The sequence below is a fragment of the Gorilla gorilla genome, chromosome X, assembly GCF_029281585.2.
Source record: "Gorilla gorilla gorilla isolate KB3781 chromosome X, NHGRI_mGorGor1-v2.1_pri, whole genome shotgun sequence".
Taxonomy (NCBI): domain Eukaryota; kingdom Metazoa; phylum Chordata; class Mammalia; order Primates; family Hominidae; genus Gorilla; species Gorilla gorilla.
Window position 1 is genome coordinate 31864277 of NC_073247.2, and position 20521 is coordinate 31884797.

The 20521-nt window shown below is 37.7% G+C and overlaps 1 protein-coding gene across 8 annotated transcripts in view; it reads left to right on the top strand.

Moving 5' to 3' along the window:
• The first annotated feature begins 5461 nt into the window (after positions 1–5461).
• CNKSR2 (connector enhancer of kinase suppressor of Ras 2) overlaps positions 5462–20521 on the top strand; it is a 280333-nt gene continuing 265273 nt past the window's right edge. For 6 of the 8 annotated variants that reach the window (XM_004063902.4, XM_019019644.4, XM_031005997.3 and 3 more), the window contains exon 1: positions 5487–6113. In XM_004063902.4, coding sequence (XP_004063950.1) covers positions 6050–6113 — 64 coding nt within the window. In that variant the 5' untranslated portion in view covers positions 5487–6049. Of the gene's footprint in view, positions 6114–20521 lie in introns of all 8 variants that reach the window. The other 2 variants (XM_004063901.4, XM_019019643.4) reach the window with 1 other exon arrangement.

The window sequence follows — 20521 nt, forward strand, 5'->3', positions numbered from 1 at the left end:
TATCTTCTTCTCTCCATCCCCACCTCCATTGCCCTATTTCTGACCTGAGTCATCTCTTCACTGGTCTATTGCCACACCCTCTGAATTGCATCCTATCTCTCTTGAATCTGTTTTCTCCATGGTTGCCAGAGTAGTCTATATAAAACATAAATATATAAATATGACCAAGTCACTCCATTTCTTAAAATCCTTAGATGGCTCTATCTTGGACAGTTTGATTTTTTCCATAATCTGGCTGTTGCCTATCCTTCCCATCACATTTCCTGTCACCTCTTGCTTTGGTTTTTAATGCCAGCAATCCAGGTACCTATACATAGTGCTCTATAACTTTGATTGCACTGTCCCTTCTGCCTATAAGGTCGCTTCCGCATTAATGCCTGGCTGTCGTCCTTTAAAATCTAAACCAGGCATTATCCTTTCCATATAGTCTTCCTCCCAGCTGCTAGGTATTTCTCTTCACATATCACTGGACACATCTATCATTGCACTTATGACATTATCCTATTAAATTAACTACACGTTTCTGTTTCTGCTACCAGTCTATGAAAATCTTGGTCATCTTTGCATCCACAAAATCAAGCTAATTTTTCTGATCAAAGGATACAACTTGAGCAGCACATTGTGCTCAAAGAAATGTTTGTTGAATAATGAGTTTATATGCCTGTCATTTATGGCTGACAAGTGCATTGAAAACTTCCCTGGTGGGCTAGGGCTTTATGTGTTAAGAAAACTAGGTTTCCTAATCTTGGTGGGCTCTGGGATTTTTATTAGATTGTGATTAATGCAGCAATGAGGGGCCCTGGAAAGAGCCCTATTAAACCCTATTGGGATAACCTCAACTCAAGCCAATTTCTCTTCACTCAGAGAGTATTGCTATATATCTCGGTCAAGAAAGGACATGGCTGGATTTAATACAGTTTACCCTAGAGGCAGAACAGCAAAGAAAGAATTCTACTAATTTAATTATCCTCTCTGGGTGCTTCTCCCTGTTAATCTAGAGGGAGATTTGGCCCAGGGCAGTGCACTGAAGGCCCATTTACAGTTAAAGTCTCTGATGATTGCAAGCTTAGACAGATTGCTATCAAGTGGTTGGGTATATCAGAGGCTTTGGTACTCAATTCATAGCTGTTAGTTGGATTACACTGCAAAGAAATTGTTTCAGAAATTTTGCTGAGATTTCCCTGGAGCAAGTTTTACATATTGTTCTCGGGAATAATGTGTTTTGTTTACTAGTCTTACCAGAAATGCCTAATTTTTTTCTGATCAAGGGGTATAGTTTGGGCAAGCATAGAACACCAGCTTTTGAAATTATAGGAAAGGTCTGGGCAAAAATAAGTGGAAAAAGGAGGTTCCTATCCTTTCCTCTGGTTTAGATAATGGACTACCCTCACAGCTGTTCTGTGTTGTCACTTCTCACTACCCGTTAAAAGACAACAGATAAAAGAGAGAAAATAGTTTGATAAAATATTACTCATTAAAATGGCAAGAATTCTAAAAATCAAACAGCTATAGCAAAAAATACTAAATCTAAATGAACTGGGAAAATTACCAGAAAGGACTCTACAATACATTTTGTCTAAATGTTAAGTAACTAAAAACATTAAAATATGTCTTATATGACAAGTCTGAGGTCTGATGCAGAGCAAGCATTTTAGCAGGAAAAAACGCTAAGTGAAGATTATGGCCCCTATAAGATAGCCTAGGTGGGACAACGTAGGGGTCAGAGATACTAAGCTTGCAGCTCAAGAAGAAACATTCCTATTTTTTACTGCTTTCTTTGGTCCCAAAGGGACAAAGGCTTGAAGGTCTTTCTTCCAGTGGAACGCTCCCTCCCTATCTGACCTAACCTCTGAAAGTCAGATCCTTTGAGCCACCCAGCTTCTATTTAGGAAACCATTTGTAAATTCCATAACTGAAGCTAATTAGAATCACTTCTTTTACTATAAAACCTTAAGAGAATATTTTGATCAAGAGAGTTTTTTAGTGAAATCTAGAGGGAGAAGATTAGAAAAGACCAAACTATAACAACTAGTGCCATAAACTGACTCGAGATTATTTTTAAAATAAAAAGATCATTTAAAGTGATTCATTTTGATATGGGTGCAAATATCTCACAAGTTATGTTTCCAATTAATTTAATATTTATACTTTGTCTGCTTCCAAAAAGAATCTAAGGCTGCTTCCAAAGATCAGTTTTGCTTTTATATCTAGACTATTGAAGTAAGTGTGACATCATACTATTTACTGCATTATGTTTTAGTATGTATTTTATGACAACACACTTTCTCCTAATCTTTGAGACTGTATTTTGTATTAGGAGAAGGCAAAATTAAGTTGCTAAAGTCTGTATGTAATCACATTACACTACACTTACAAAAATGGAGCCAGACATTAACATTTTGACTAACAAGCAAAAAAAAAAAAAATAAAACCTAGTTTATTTGAAAAGTTGTGAAAGGAAAAATGCAAGAAAGTTTTAGCTGAGTCATTTGTAGTTAAGAATAAGAATGAAGGCAATGAGGATTTAATCCTTTTATTTTAGGATTTCCCCCAAATCAAGAATATTTGAAGTAAAAAGCCACTTATGTTCTGAACAAATTAAATGAAGTAATTAATGCCCATTGTATTGCCAAAATCAAAGGCAAATGCTATGTTTTGTAGGGGAAACCTCAGGGAGAAGGAATTATGGCAAATATTTAAAGCCTTGGTAAAATCTGCTAGATAGTATAACTCCACACCTACATTTTGTTTCAGTCGTTACTAGTTCTTAGATTTATTTTTTTAAAATAATCTCAGGTGATTAGACCAAATGAATTCCTTACTTTAACATAAATAAGAGGAGAACATATATGACTGAATTCTGATCTAGGGTCTTCCTCAAAATCTTTCTCTGGGATCTTGTTTTCACATCTTCTTTGGCACTGGTCTTTTCATGAGACACACATCTGTTTTATTTTTACTGCATCCTGGTCTTTGACATTTGTTTTGATATTCCACTCATTAAGCAAGCAATATCTCACTTTGAACCTTGCTTGTCCTGCAAGTCCAGCCTCAAGGTGCAGTTTGGTGTGTCACTCAAATTTAGTCATTTTCTACATTCTCAGAGTTGCTGTTTAGGTTCTGGTCAGGAACACTCAGGGTGACTCTCACACTTTTTTGTAGTTACTTCTGATGAGACATATTCTGTTAACGCTCAGTGGGCTTTCCATCACTCATACTGTTCGTTTTGTGACACTGATACAACTCTTTTTACTAGTTTTAAAAGTTCACATTCTGGAATCTCCTTAACTTGGTGCATCATGACATCAGACAAATTACCTTTTTAAGCCTTATTCATTAATTTATCCAACATTTATTGCATTATGTGTAATAGGTTTGGAGATAGGAAGTGAATGTGATAGGTAGGGTTTTCTTATCTGTAAAATGTGGCTAATGATGAGCTGTTTTGGAGGATAAAACATATGTAAGGTACTTAGCACCATGCTCAATATTCATTGTTATTATTAGTGGTATTATTTTGATAAAATTACTTTTAGCATCTCCCTATAACTGCAGCCCCACAATGTATCCATTACATTTAAAATATATACATATATACACATATATACATATACACACATATATACATATATACATATATATACATATATATACATATATACATATATATACATATATACATACATATATACATATATACATATATATACATATATATACATATATACATACATATATACATATATACATATATATACATATATATACATATATACATACATATATACATATATACATATATATACATATATACATACATATATACATATATACATATATATACATATATATACATATATACATATATACATATATATACATATATATACATATATACATATATATACATATATATATATATATAAAGCTACTCCTTCAATTACTGACACTGAAAACGGTCTTTTCTAGAAACATTGATGTAATGTTCTTAGACTCTACTGGAATGTAAGCACTCCAAAATACAATACCTTTCACACCTGGTCAGCCAAGAAAAAATTGTAAGTCACAACCACGATGTGGATTGTGAAAGTAAGGTGTTGTATCTGTGTCCTCTGAATGTAGGCTTGTCTAGATAATTTTCTAAATGTCTTTCCAAAATTCTGCATATACTTCTAAGTTTGGATAGTTAGAAAAATAAAGAAGCCTAAATACAGGCCATCTTAAATTTTACTTGTTCTCTATCACTAGCATTGAAATCAGCAGTTAAAAACGTCACAATATTTTAACTACTGTGGTTTCAGCTGTTTGTGTGTGTGTGGGGGGAAGGGTTCGTCAACTCATGCCAGTTAAAGAACGTGACATTTCTGCATCTTATAAAATTGGACTAGAGAAAATGGGTTACCACAGGAACTGGCAAAACCTATTGACATTACTGGAATGCTTATTTAAAAAGTTTCTCTTTTACTTAATGGACCTATTTAAGAATGATACAGAGAAAACGCCTATAACGGTGGTAGAGAGTTTGCATCTACACTCTAGGAATATTTGTCTTTTAAAGTGAAGCCTCATTAGGCAAACTGTATTTTACTAACCGTTGCATAGTAGCCTGTGTATGGTTTTTGAAGAAAATGAGTTTTGAAAAATCATGTCTACAATTTGTCACTCATTTTAAATCCCATTGTTGCCCTTCGGTTCTTATTAATATATAAGAATATCAAACACAAAATGACATTCTCTAAAATAGGTACTTTACAGGAGTTGGCCCAAAACCTGAAACAGAGCCCTTTAAAATGGTACTTGGGGCAGAACCTGTCTCAGGATCACCACAACCAGCAGCTGGCATGTGACAGCCTCAACGCCTGACTTCCCAGGACCCGCTCATCACCCGGGGAAGATCCGACAGCACTAGCCCTCCTGCCTCATCATCGCTGCGCTTCTGGCAGGCGGAGCCCCGTTCTCGTCCACGGCAGTCCACACCTCCGTCTCTGCAGGCGTACGCGGGTCTCGGGAATCACCTCCGGAGCCCACTCAGCAGCGGGGAGGGCGAGGGCGAAAGCGAGAGCCAGGAAAGCCCGGGCTCTCGCTGTAAGCCCCGCGCTCAGTGGTGTCCCCCTCCCCTCGGTGGTGGGGCCGCGGATACCTCCTCAGCCGCCTCAGCTGTCGGAGTTCAACTGGTGGGCGGCCCGTCCCGCCGTGGCCGCCACCGCCGGGTCCCCTCAGAGGCCTCATAAAGCCATGCTCCAGCCGCCCGCACCTGATTGACTGACCCCGTGCTCTGGCTCTGCCTCGCGCCGCCACCGTCTCCGCCGCCGCGCACGCGCACTTCGCGCGCCTCTGTTCCCGGACGGCCCCCAGAGCGGGAACGCCAGGCTGCGAGCTGCTGGCACCTGTCTGCCTGGCAGACAGACCCTGGGCTCCGGCCTCGTGCCGGCACGCGCACGCGCACGCGCCTCGCGCGCCTGCCGTCGGCCCTGGGGGCGGGACCACGCGGCAGCGAGCGGGCGGGGGGCTCGTGGCGCGCGCGCCCCGCACCCGAGGGCTGCGGAGAGATATTTTGGGTGGCAGGAGGCCCCTCGTCATTTCCGCCGGGCAGCTAGTCGTGCTCGGGGCTTCACTCCCGCGCGTGAGGCGAGCGGGCAAGTTGGCTGAGGGCGTGCGGCAGAGGCTGCTTCCCTCGGCGACGCGACCCCTCAGCAACTCAAGCTATGAACTGAAGCTCCCTAGGGACGGAGACCGGAGCGGAGCGGCGGAGGCAGCAGCAGCAGCAGCAGCCGCAGCAGCAGCCGCAGCAGCCGCCGCCTTAGCGGGAACTGAGCAGACCCGGCGCGGAGCCACGACTCCTGCACGTTTACCTCCCCGTCGCCGTTCCTGCCGGCGGTTGGCTAAGAGACGTTACAGCTGCGAGACCCGACACACAAAAGCCGCTTTCTCCGCGCCGCCCGCCCAGGGAGGCTGCGGCCAGCAAGGGACCCCACCTGAGAGCAGCTCGGGCTGCTGAGTTCGTTTTGTGTCTGAGCTCTGCGCTCTGCACGGAACCGACCCCGTACCCATGGCTCTGATAATGGAACCGGTGAGCAAATGGTCTCCGAGTCAAGTAGTGGACTGGATGAAAGGTAATGCCCGCTGCGGGGAGGGTGAGGCGGCACTGGGGCGCGGGGCACCAGTGCGAGGTTAGGAGGGGGCGCCCGCCGTGGCAGAGCCCGCCACCGCGGCTTCCACTGGCGGATCGTCCTATGCGTCGGGGCGGGGGTCCTCCAGGACTGGCAGGGGCCTGGGGTCCCCGGTCTCCTTTTGTCTCCAGCTAGAGGGGCGCGGAGCGGCCAGAGAGCTAGAGGGCAGCGGGCGCCACCCGGTTGGAGGCAGGAAGTTGGGAGGCAGAATACCGGCGCATCTTGCGTACTCCCCTCTCCCCTTACTGCCCCCGGGCCAGGAGGACGTGGCGACCCTTATCTCCCAGCTCAGGGTGGACTCCCCCAGGACCTGCTCCCCTGGCCGCCCTTCCCTGGCCCCTTTGTTCCTGGGAAAGCTGACGCCCCCTCGGCGGCCGCCCTTGCCAGGTGCCTTGCCCAGCACCAACTCTCCCAAGCAACTTTTAGCCCACATAATGGGGTCAGGACACGGCCGCCCCCATTCGGAGCCTGGCATCCCCCCACACCCAGATTTGGCTGAGGATGCCCAGGGTGGGGGTACGTGCTACTTTGAGGGTGAGGACATCATGCTTCCCCCGGGACAGCATCCTTGCTGCTGTCTCTGGGCTGCCTCCAGCGCATCCCCTCGCATCCTTTGCCTTCTCTGCTTTCTCCCTTTCAAGCCAGTCGAGGTTTTGGACCTCACGGCTTTTTATTAAGGGCTCAACGCCAGATGTAAGGTGATGCGCATTCAGGTACCTTCACATTTCTTCCATCTTGAAGGTTCCCCCTTTTTGTCCCTGGCGAATTATAATAGCCACAGTTATAGACACTCACCCTCCTAATCGCAAACGTGAGCTTTTTTTCTAATCCCTGGGCTTTCCTGTCTCACTACCTCCCTCTGTTGTCTGAGTTAAGGGGCTTGTAGAGGACTCCCCCACCCACCAACCCCTTGGATCCTCAGGCCCAACTCTTCCCTAAGATTTTGGGAATTGAAGAGGGGATGGATGGGATGGAATGGAAGAAAGGATGCGTGGCCACACTTGGGAAATGTTAGCGCTTTGCTCGAGGTCATACCTGAGCAAACTCTAGGTAGATCAGTCAGGGACCAAAGGCTTATTATCGCTGAAAATGCCCGTTCCTACGATGAAGGAGCCCCTTCTTGGGCTTACTTAACAGTCAGACTTTCTAAGCTCCAGATAATTTAGAACGAAAGGTGAGGTGATTGGGAGGGATTGAGAGTGACAGGGAGAAACTGATTTCTTTTGCTCATTCTTTTCCCCAGCCTTTTTGGCCGCTTGCTTATTCTTGTGGATTTTTCTTTATTTTGCTTTCCTTTTATTCCCTTACTTGCCCCTTTATTCCTCATTTACTTTGCTTTTCTTTTCTAATATGTGGAAACTGCTTTGTAACTGCTAAGCAGTACAAATGTGAGTGAATTGAATTAAACCTAATACATTATTTATCGACTGCCCCCCTGTGTGCAGTGCATTGTGCTAAGGTGCCATGGGGGATATAAAGATGACTAAGACAAAGTCCTGCAGTGGCTCATCTTTGCTGCTGCTTTTTCTCTTTATATATTTGCTATTGAAATTCCAATATCTTAGATTACCACCAATTCTCCTCACTCTCCACCTTCTCCGTTTCTCAGCGATGGGAGAAAGAGCCAGAGTATATGCAGGAAGCAACAATGCTTAAAACCCCATTCTTTGAATTTGTCTAAAAGGTTACTTTAGTTTGAGTCTGTTGCTGAAATATTAAAAGACAAGCTATCTTGGCTCCATGGGAGTCTGATTACCTTCATAGACTACCTTTCGCAAATTCCCATGATGCCTGTAGTGAGTGCTGCATACTCAATCTCCACCTCCCACCCTCCCAGTTATATTCTTGCAGTTTCCCCTCTCTCCATAGTTTAGGTCCACTGAAGCAAGTAGAATATATGATGCACCTATTCTGACACACATTATTAGTTGTCCAGTACATCAGTCCTTTAAAAATCTTTCCAGCCTAAAATGTGGCTTCTTTGAAGTTACGTTAACATTGTTAGCTGTGATTTGAAAATTTTTTGTATATGTAAGTCGAATACCTTGTTTTCATACCTGTTGGTGACGCATTTTAGAGCTATTTGAAAAGATCAATTGGGTAGCCAAGATAGTTTGTGTATCGTGTATACGTATGACTGGAAGAGAATGAATGATATAATTACCTGTATATTTCAAATCCCAAACTACTTACTGCTGAAATTTCCTTAATATTCATATATATTTGATTTGAGATATTATCAGAAAATGAGATTTTAAAAAATAGTTGGATGAAACAAACATTTCCTCACTTGTAACTTACACTGTTACCTTAATTTTTCTCTCTTTGCCCTTTTCCCCAAATAAAGTTTAACAAAGGACATTTTAAAAATATTTTTCATCTTGCAGTAATATTTAAAAGTCAACTGCTAATTTAGGCTGTAGCTTTGAGATGGCTAAACCTCATTTAGTGTTGTATAATATGTAGTGTTGTAAAGGCAGTACCAAAGAATGAACAAGACTGTTGAACAACTGCAATGTGGGAGTTCTTCAGAGGATGCTCCTAATGAGACAGTTTCATCATCCTTAGCATTAAAAGCATATAGTATATGCTTTCAGCTGGTCACAATCATAAATAGTTATAACTCTGTTTAGTAAGGTACATTCTTTATGTACTTTCTATGGTATTTTTCTCTTCACTAAACAGAAAAAGAATCGCTAAGTGTATAAGAATAGGAATGGCCATATATTTATGATTGTAGACAATTTGTAGAAGTGGTATAGAAACTCAGTCCCAGAGAGGGAAATGAAGGGGGGAAAAAAAGCTGACAAGATTATTAAGCTTTAGTGGCATATATTCAAGATTATTTATGAGGGACAATTTTTACATTGCAATTTTGATGCAATGCATAAATGGATTCACTTTGATTAATTTTTATTAAAATATTTGAGGGAGATGGAAATATAAGATGTGTATATTGTTAGTAGTAAAGATATAAGGAAATCTTTGTATTCTTTTGCTCACCAACTTCATTATTTGTAAAATCAAATACTCAACTAAATTTTCTACTGACAATAAAAATTGGATATGACACAGTGTCAATGGTATTTCCAGTAAATACATGAACTCCTTATGAGTCAGTGAAATAAGTAGCTATATCCCAAATTATCCTGATAGTACTTCTGGCTATTTGGAGATATCTTATAGACCTTCAAATTAATTTTTAATATTAATCTTATAAAAATATTTTTGGAGAAAATCAAATACTCATAATTTAGCATTTGAAACTGACCTTCTTCAATTGGAAATTGCATCCAATCCTCTTGTAGTTTTTATATTTTAAAACATAAACTATTTTCAAGGTAAATAAAGGCAAATGAGTTATTGGAAAAAGCCATAGGCAGAAAAGTAGGCCAATAATTGTTCTAATTTTTCCTCCATCTGTTATTCTAAAATAAGTTATTTCTCAGCTCCTACCTGTTCACTTGCAGGGCCTGGAAATATTTCATAATCTGCAGTTATTTGAGTCCCCAGACCATCTCTACTTTTTTGCCCACTGAAATATAACAAAAACCCCTGAATGCTTTAGGGCCCCTGTTATTAACTTTATTATTAATTTTCCTAGTCCATATCACACCCAGTCATTCCATTTTTTTTCTTACATCTTTTCCAACTCTGAGACTCATTCAAAATATCCACATGACTAGGTTATTTTTCTGGGACTCAGCTCCCTACATTACATTCTTCCAGTAATCTTTAATCTCTCTGGGTCAAATAAAATGATTATGACTTTTCAGAGTTAACCAATAGGCCCCATTTTGCTTGTCTTCTCTTACCATCTCTGTGATTTAGCTCCAGCCACTTTTGTATTATTATGATTCTTAAAATAATCTAAATTTTTAAGATAGCCTTTTCTCAACCCATTCCACAATCAACTGCTCTACTCTTTCCTGTTTACTATAAATCATTTCTTCAAGAGGCATTCTCTGACTTCTAATTTCTGTCCTGATGACTCAGCCATCTTGAGGATAGAAAATAAAATACATTCTTTTAGATATAAAAAGCAAAACCAATGTTTTGTATACAGTCCTGTAATAGAGGAAAATGTAGTGATTATATAAAGTCTAGTCAGTATAAAAGTTAAATGCTGTAAAGGAGAATGTGTTGGATAAGGCAAAGATGTTTTGACAGGTACAATACTCTTTAGTAATTCTTTTTTCCCGTCATAGGACCCAGAGCTGAGGTTGAAATTTGTCTTTATTACATAAAAGAAAATATCAAAATTTTGAGTTAAACTGTCTTGAGAGAGAGATTGGAAATAATTTTCTGGCAGGAACTACAAATAAGCTTAAGTGATCAAATTGTATCACTTCCTTTTGAAAACTTAGGGTTTTTTTTCAATTGAAAGGTGACTAAATTGGCACCAACAATTGTCTACTTTGGATTTGACTTTTTTGGGGAACAGGAATTCTTGTCATTTTTTGTAAAGAAGAAATATATCTTTTCCATATGTAGAATTTCGTTCAGAAGAAATGTTATTTTTCTTATAGTGTTATTAACATTTGCTCCTTAATGTAACACTCATGATTTAGTGCAGATTAGGAACAAGGAGTATATTTATGTAGATATATTTGCTCCATAGATATTATTTTCTCAGTGCTTTTGCATGGAGGGTGCTTTAATGGGTTGTTTTAAATTAATTATTCTCTGCTTTGGGGAAATTAGCCTCTGTAAGGGATGGTAGTGACATTGACAAACTTAGGCAAAGACAGAGAGAGGTGCCAACTAGCACACGTAGTAATTTTTTTAAAGGCTGTATACGAGCACCATTGGAAAGAGAAGATGATAATTTTATTGAATCAGGAAGGGATCTGTGAGGAGGGTGGGGTTCTAGCAACTATTTAAGCTACTTATTTAATTAAGGCATAATCTAAGAGGGATGTATACTAAATGTAGCGGCACAGCAAGAAACTCTAGAGTTGAAATGGGGTTATTAACTAAAGGGGGGTTGTATATAGGTTTGTCTGGATGAAGGAGAGAGGTGGGCAGTAGAGGGAAAGTGAGGGAGGAGCATGAGTAGGTGGCACAAAAGTACAAGAACAAATCTGCATTTCACAAAGACAATAAAACTCTCATCATGTCCTGAGTTTAAATAAATGCCACATTATAAAACTTTAGCTGCCAAAAATAAGCCCACAAAGAATGTGTATTGAATTGGTACAGCTGTTTCAAATCTGTTTTTCAGGAATGATTTGAAAATAATGTTAAATTATTTTGAAGACAAATCATTAACATGTTGTTAGATATTTCGAATTTTACTGAACCAAGTTCTTATATGAAGAATGGAAATAGACTTTTAAGTATTAATACTGTTCTTAAAGCAATAATAAATTATCATTTTTATTTATAACAGAGCAACCCTAGATTAGGGCTCAATTTGTTCTTTTTTTTTTTTTTTTTTTTGAGATAGAGTCTTGCTCTTTCACCCAGGCTGGAGTGCAGTGGCACAATCTCAGCTCACTGCAACCTCCGCCTCCTGGGTTCAAGTGATTCTCATGCCTCAGCCTCTCAAGTAGCTGGGATTACAGGCACCCACCACCACCCCTGGCTAATTTTTGTATTTTTTAGTAGAGATGGGATTTCACCATGTTGGCCAAGCTGGTCTTGAACTCCTGACCTCGAGTGATCCACCTGCCTCGGCCTCCTAAAGTGTTGGGATTACAGGCGTGAGCCACCGCACCCAGCCTCAATTTGTTCTTAATGACTTTTAGCTTTCTATGTGTCTTCCCTGCAGTACCTCACACATAAGGGTTATTGTGAAGAATAAAGTTATTAGCTTCCAAAAAGAGTACTAAAAGAATGGATCATCTGTACTAATTTTAAAAAAGGGTGGGGGAAGGGAGTATAAAGTAATTTGAAAAAAATTGAGTCTAAAAGTTTTAATTGTTTATGGCTTTTTATTGTTTAGTGTCTGATTAAAAACAGCAAGTATAGTCTTCAATGTGGAATCATTGTGTTGAATTACATTCGGTGAGGGAATTCACAGTTTTCATGTATAGCATAGGCCTGTATTCCTCAAAATGGTATATTTTTGTGGTTGTGGAAGCCAAATGATCAAAAGAAGCCAAAGAGTTGGAAGAGTTGGTTTTTTTTGTTTTGTTTTTTGCTAAGCTTTTTAAAACATTATATTAAAACAAACATGGATATTATATTCATGATGTAGAAAGAAAAATTGGCATTATTTCAAAGATGAGACCAGAGACTTAACAGGAATTTTAGGCTTGCAGCAGGCTGTTTAAAGCTATATTCTCCAGACCTCCCAGGGTTGAGTACACTCTTTTGAGCAATTACAGATGCATCAGTGGAAAAGTTGGAGAAGTGGTGGTTGAGTTTAAAAAAGGTAAAATTAATGTACTCTGTTTCCCTTTTTTTCCTATTACCACAAGGCACAAAATATGACCATTTTCAGTCGAGGTCATGATAATTGTAGCATCTTAATTTTGTTTATTTGTTTGATCCATACACCTGCAGTCAGGATGAATTCCTTGAAAATGAATCTCATCCGATCTCATTCTCTCACTTCTTACCCTCATCAGTTTAAAACAATTTAATGACTTCTCATTGTTTTTAGGATAAAGGTCAAAGTCCTTAACATGGCCTATAAGACACTTGAAGGTTTGGTCATTGCCTATGAGGTAAGCGTCATGCCCAGCACCAAGTATACAGGCTGCCTCACCGTCCTTCCTGTTTGCCTACTGCTGGACATTTGCACTTAATATGTTCCCTATCTCTCTTCACCTAGTTAAGTCTTACCCTTCACGTCTTAGGCTTTTTCTCATCCACCTTAGGAAAGCCTTTCCAGATTTGTTAAATCACATCAAATCCTCAGTTATATGCTGTCCTAGTACCATGTATATCTCCTGTGTCCCATTCACCAGTTTTATTTTTATATTAATTTGGATGGTTATTTGATCTCCAACTCCCCCACTAGATGAGTGCAGGGACCCCATCTATTTCTTGTACCAGTGTGTAAAAAAGTATCTGGTATGAAATAGGCGCTTAGAAAATATTTGTTGAGGGAAGGAATAAATTAGTTTATTCACAGATTACTGGTCTGTCAGCAAATCTGCTTTCCTAAATGACAATGCACGTAAAGTCCCTTATAATGCTCTAATGGATACTTCAGTGCCAACTTGTATGTTGTGTGCCAGAATACAGTAGAAGTAGGGTTGCTTTATCCATTTCTCATAGTTGTAGTGCTCTAGCCAATTCAAAGATACGAATCATGGTTTAAACTTATTTTGTTATAAAATATTAATAATTTCAGGAAATTAATAACACTTTGGTGTTTATGCCATATTATAAATAGTATAAATATTACTTACTAATGTCACTTAATAAGACAACATTATAAGCAAATACTTATTAAAACATTAAAACACACTACTTCTCCTAAGCATTTATTTCCCTTCATTCAAATTTTCTAATTGTTTCTTCATTTGGGTATTTTTTAAAGAACTCTATATATTTTAGAATGCATGATGGAGTGAAATTGATCAGATGTCTTAATTTTGTCCTCATAAAAATAAAAACAAAAAGCTCATATAAAAAATTAAAATGCATTATTCTGTTGTGAGGATATCCTTTATTTGTTAATTGGGACGATAAAATGGAAAAACAACCCTTGGGCTTAATGAAACCATTATCTTATTTATTATATTTAGTGTTCAATTTGCATTTTTATTAATAGGAATACAATTAAGGTATTTAAAGGTGCATCTTAAATCAGCATTTTCTTGTGTAATTTTTCACCCTTCCCTCTGATTTTGAAAAAAAGAAAACTTTAAAAACTAGATGTAAGTTTATCATTACTAATTTTTGAAGGGCACTTGTTAAGAACATACGTACAGAATTATTGCAAAACATAGTTTGCTAAATACAGGTGCCTCAAGTGGATTTTCTATGAATTACATGCTGCTAGATAATCACTAGTAGGCAACTTACCAAAATTTTTCTAATAAAGCCTGCCTCCTCCCAATTTAGAATCATTAAAATACAAATCAGAGTAAGTGAAATTGTAAAGATCTTAATAGGCATGCCAGTTTGTTAACTCTTTATAAAACACCATCAGGCTTAAATGCTCTAGCTAGTACTGCAAAACAATGGATTGCAATTGTGCCCTGATTTGACTTGCAAACAACTATTCTACAAGATGGAATTTTTAAATTTTAAAGATGTATTTAATTTATTGTTTGATTTTAATTTAAATCACAATCATTAATTCTAATGGAAGTTTTCATTATCTTACTCTTGCAATTTCAGGAAAAAAGAGTTTGTTGCTATGTGCATAAATGCATTGAACTTTAAATTTTACTAAAGTGCAGTAATAACTGTTTTAGCTTTCTTTGTTCATCTGTTGACTATTTTACCACAACATAAAATTGTTTGAAAAATCAAAATTTATTTAGTAAACCAAAACTTGCACTGACACCAATATATGATAGTTTGTCATGATAAAAATATTGTTATATAACTAATATCAAGTATAGCATACATGACTCTTATGTGTTTACTTGGCATTAATGTTCTTAGAAATTAAGTAGGTTGGATGGTCTTTAGATACAGTGGTAGATAAGAAGAAACCTCATTAAATTAGTTGCCTTTTTAAATGTTGCTCAATATCTTTTTTTTTTTTTTTGGTGTTTGTTTGAACTTTTTATTTTGTTTCAGATACATCTACTATTTTTAAAACAGGCTTGCAACATGTTTTCTTAAGTAATAGCTAGAACAAATCGATGGAAGCCTGGCTTAGATCCTAGATTTTCCTTTTTTCAACTTATTTACCAAAGATTATAAAAGAATCTATTTTCTAATAAGTTGTTAGTTATACTTAGCAATGTAATTTATTGGTAAAAACCTTTAAAAATAATGGCATTAAATAATACAGCTGAATGATTAATATTAACACTGGCTGAATTTTTATTTTAATTTTGGTGTGTTTTTTATGTGTATATAGGAATTTATTTTGTATATTTTTTCAGAAAATTGATATTTTAATTTTGTGAAAATCATTTATATTTTGGTTTTCAAAACAGGCCATTGGGATATTAAATACATATAACAGAGAAAGTGTAGAGATTTTGCTCATGATGCTCAAAACAGACATATAGTAGTCCAGTGGCTAGTTTTCCTCCTGGCCTGCTGGAACTTATGTAGAAACCAAGTTTGATGTGGTATAGAGCTAGCATGATATGGCAGGGCTAGGTGCTCTTTCCCCATTTCCTATTATATTGGTGTCAGGATGAGCTTTGTGGCAGTCTCTGTTGGCACCAATGTTACATTAAATCAAAGGAACAAGGCTTCCTTATCCAGAAGCCTGCTCTGTTGCCTTCTAGCTGTCAGACCAGAGACTTTCAGTTTGATGTTGAATTGACACACACAGAGTAGTTAATTCTGTGAAATATTTGGTTTAGATGATTTTTCGTTCCAGTGGCCCTAGACATAATGCTTTGAGTTTATTTATGGTAAAAACCTGTTAATTGAGATTCTGTTTATTTGGGATTTGTGATAATTTCACTGTGCTCCTATTGAAGATTACTGTTAATATGTGAAGGAAAGTTTTGCTGATCAATCTAATAATGCAAACAAGATTGGAAAGAAATTGTTTGACCTGGGAGAATACAATGTTTTTGTACTATACTTTGCCAGGAGCCACTTACATACTGAAAATATGCTAGTTAGAAAGGAGCTGTATTTTTACTTAGAATTTCTGTATACTTAGAATTATCAGTCTTTATTTTTTGGAGTATTTTGCTAACATTATTTAATATAGCTTGGTTCTTCTCATTCACCCAAATTGGAAAGGTCATGTACTTCACATTATATTATTACTAGTAATCTTTAAAAGTGAGATAAGGGAGAGTTATTAACACCTTTTTATAGGTAAAGTACAGAGAAGTTAAGCAGCTCAACAGAGATTGTACAGCTGTTCAGTGAAATTAGGTTTGACGTCAACTATTCCCCTACTGGATTGGATTTACAATTTAGTGGGTAAAGGAGACAGTTCAGATATGTACACAATGGTTTTCAGAACTGACCTTTTAAAATTTTTTTCTGAATTTTCTACCCTTTAAAAATTGGCATAGTATATAATATAGTACAGGTAAGAGCACTTTGGAATCATGATACCTGGGTTTGTATCCTGACTTTATCACTTCTTAGCTTGTGTGATCTTAGGGAGAGTTTAAGTAATTTTCCCAAGTTTTCTCCTTTTTATAAAATGGGGATGCTGGTATTACCTACAATTACCAATCTAAAAGATGTTTCTACATTTTGCCACATTTTTCTGTTGTGGTATACTTAAAACAATGCCTTGTATATAGTAAGCACATATAAATGTCAACTTTTTTAAAGGAAGAGATTATATTCTATTGGCAATATTCAGAGGCAGAACTAATAATAGATTATATTTATTAAGTGCTTACTACATACTGTGTCCTGTGCTAGGTGCTTTCCCTACATTACATTTAATGCCTGTCTTATCCCTGAAAGGTTGGACTTAATCCCTATTTTACAGATGAAGGAACTTTGGCTTAGAGAGATTTTTACTTAGAAATGTTGAATGACTTGTCCTATATACCTGTATATTTATTAAGCAGGTGTTTGTTTTAAGTATTGATTTCTGATTGGTTCCAAAATACCTAATATTTCCACCTTGCTTTTCTAGCAGAGGTAGATGTGACGTGAGAGGAATCCTGGAAATACTTTTCAAAGATGTGTATGTCCTCTCCATCAGACCTACCTTCTCTAGTATCTGGTAAGGTGGGCTATAGTTTTCGTGTCCTTTGGGCTTCTAGTGAGATGTGTGTGTACGTGTGTGTATGCACGATGAGTTGTTTCTACTTCTCAGGATAGGGCTTTCATTAGTGACAAAGATGCCACATATTACTGTAGTCTTGGTGACAGCTTTTGTATTTTGAAGTGACCCCTAGAGTTTGATGTTCCCCTCTGCTGAGTCTGGATGTAGGCGAAAGAAAAAAAAAAAAGCCTACTCTGAGCACTACTGCCAAGAACCCAGTGCTGAGATGTTTTGTTATCAAAGGATTGTTAATATGTGGTGCCTGATAGTAGACATTCATAAGTATATCACATTTTACCAAAAATAATGATGTTTTGTTAAGATTTACTCAGCAGTGGTTAACCTTGCTACCTGCATTTCATTAGTGTTTCTTTGAACAGCAGACATTTTTTGGTGCATTCCTATGGATCTGAAACCCTTATATACCTACAAAATGTTAATTCATCTCCTCAAATTGTTTTGTTTGAAGACATTTATCATAGACCAAATTGTGATATGATAGGAAAGCTTAGTGAATCACGAAAGCAATTTAAATGCTAGAGGAAATTTAATCATAATTAGTTAAAAAACTATTGTGAAATAAATGCAAAATATGGAGTGGTCAAGTTGAATTAGAGATATTTGACCAATGGAGTGCTTGTAAAATGGTAATGAAAGGCACGATTCCATCTACATTATATTTGAAAGTGATACACATAATTTTGTATATGTTTTAAAAATATATATTCTAGTATATATGTGGAAACTTAAGTAGGATTTGTTCAAAGTTATGCAAACATGATATTTTCTGTTTCTCCTTGCTTTCTTTTAATAGAAAGAGTTAAGGTGAGTTTGCTTCAGACTGGAAGTGTTAAAATAAGTGAAAATAACTTAAATTGTTCTTTACTTGTGGAGAGAATGGTTTGAAGTTTCTCACTTTTTATAAAAGCTATTACAATACCCAGGACAATAGAACCTTAAAAAAAATTGTGAACTGTGGTAGATTACCAACCACTTTGAAGTTACCTTAGTCTTGCCTCTCTGACTCTGTAAAGCACCTTTTTCTCCTAAATTGCTCATTATCCTTTAAAATTCATATGAATTAAAATTAATTTTGTTTGAGGATGTTTTTGAGAATTTCATCACTTTCTTTGAAATAATTGTTGACATCTTGTTTTAAAAAACAATCTGGTTTAAATATGGTAATACTGTGAATCTCCGTCTACATTAATTTTAGGATGTATCTGATTTAATGTTTAAAGACAGTGGTTTCTTATGTTTCAGATTTTCAAGTGAAGCTGCTTATTCTTAAACATATGCATACTGGAAACTAATGTATGCACATAGAAAATAAATACAGCAGCGGGCTGGATGTGGTGTCTCATGCCTGTAATTCTAGCACTTTGAGAGGTTGAGGTGGGCAAATCACTTGAGCTCAGGAGGTCGAGATCAGGCTGGGCAACATGACGAAACTCTGTCTCTACAGAAAATACAAAAATTAGCCAGGCATGGTGGGGCAAGCCTTTAGTCCCAGCTACTCAGGTGGCAGAGGTGGGAGGATCACCAGAACCAGGAAGGTCGAGGCTGCAGTGGGCTGTGGTCGTGCCACTGTACTCCAGCCTGGGTGATAGAGTGAGACCTTGTCTCCAGAAAAACAAAAAAAGAAAAAGAAAAGAAAAGAAATACAGCAGAATAATAGCTGAGGAACTATAACACTATTATCACGCCACCGTCCATTCATTCCTTAATATCAATATCTATATGTACAAATTTCTAGTTTCATAAATGTCAAACACTTTGTTTTTTTTTCTTCAATCAGAATCCAAATCAGGTGCACACATTGTAGTCTAGCTCATTCTTTTTTCCTATGTCAATCTTTTTGGATGTTTTACATAACAGATGTTATGTAATATCTCCTGAAATAAAATTCAGATAATATAACCTACCTAGTCACATAATTTTTTAAAACTCACTAAAATGCCCTTATTGTAATAAAAAGAAAAACACATAATAAAATAATATGGGTTTCTATATGTACATACTCAGTATGACTGTACAAGAAGAAAATAATTGATCTTTTTCCTACTTTTTTTTTTTTTTTGAGATGGAGTCTCGCTCTGTCTCCCAGGCTGAAGTGCAGTGGTATGATCTCGGCTCACTGCAAGCTCCGCCTCCCGGGTTCACACCATTCTTCTGCCTCAGGCTCTGGAGTAGCTGGGACTACAGGCGCCCGCCACCACGCCCAGCTAATTTTTTGTATTTTTAGTGTACACAGGGTTTCACCGTGTTAGCCAGGATGGTCTCGATCTCCTGACCTCGTGATCCGCCTGCCTCAGCCTCCGAAAGTGCTGGGATTACAGGTATGAGCCACCGCGCCAGGCCTATTTTTCCCTACTTTTAATGAACATATCTGGATTTAAAAGAAGCGTTAAAATCAGAAGTTGTTCCATAGAGTGTACACGAGAAAATGGAAGAACAGATGAACTAATAGACAGTGAAGTAAAAACAAATATTAGGAGAAGTGTTAATGGACCAGACTCATTTGATGAGCCATTCTAGTAATTCCTATTGAACATTTGAAAGTCATGAGTGAAGGAAACAGCTTTTTGGAGAATGTTATATTCTAGGGCTGGGATAGGGAATATGCGAGAAGAGCCTGGAGCATCCTGTAGTGCCATAAAGTAAGGAAGTGTTCAAAAAACACAATGATGAGGGCATGTAAAAGACTGAAAAGCCAATCTGAAAGAGCTTCCAATAGCTAAAGCTGGAACAATTTGAACAATAAAGTATTATAGTATTGGATTATAACCCAACATATAAAATAAATATATTCATGGATCCATCCTGATAGAAATAAATGTCTAGATAAGTAGAGAAATGGAGGAGAAGAGACAAATCATCCATGTAGAGAATTACAAATCATTTATATACATACTCCCTAACTCCCACCACAAAGAGGTGGCACTTAAATCCCCACTCCTTGATTGTAGGTTGCATTTAGTGACTTGTTTCCAGAGAGTAGAGTATGAAAAAGGGGAAACATACAACTTTATAGTGGAGAAACCTGGCAGTTGCTACCTTGGCCAAGTGATCAAGGTTAACATCATCAGTGATAAGTCATGTCGATAGCATGTACCCATGATACGATGTGATATGATGTGATGTGATATGATTGATATGATATGATGAGAATGGTTCTTTATCTCTGTGGTCTTTCTTTACTCCCCACAAACCCATAACTCCATTCTAACCATGAGAAAAACATAAGAAAAGCCCACATTTAAGGACATTTTTCAGAATACCGAACCAATACTCCACAAAACTGTCAAGGTCACCAATAACAAGGAAAATGTGAGAAACTTAAAAACCAGAAAAGGCTAAGGAGACATGACAATTAGTTATATTATGGCATTCTAGATAGGATCTTGGAATGGAAAAGTACATTAGGAAAAAACTAATGAAATCCAAATAAAGTGTGGAGTTTAGTTTATTATTAGCAATATAACAAGGTTGGTTCCTTAATGTAGTGAATGTA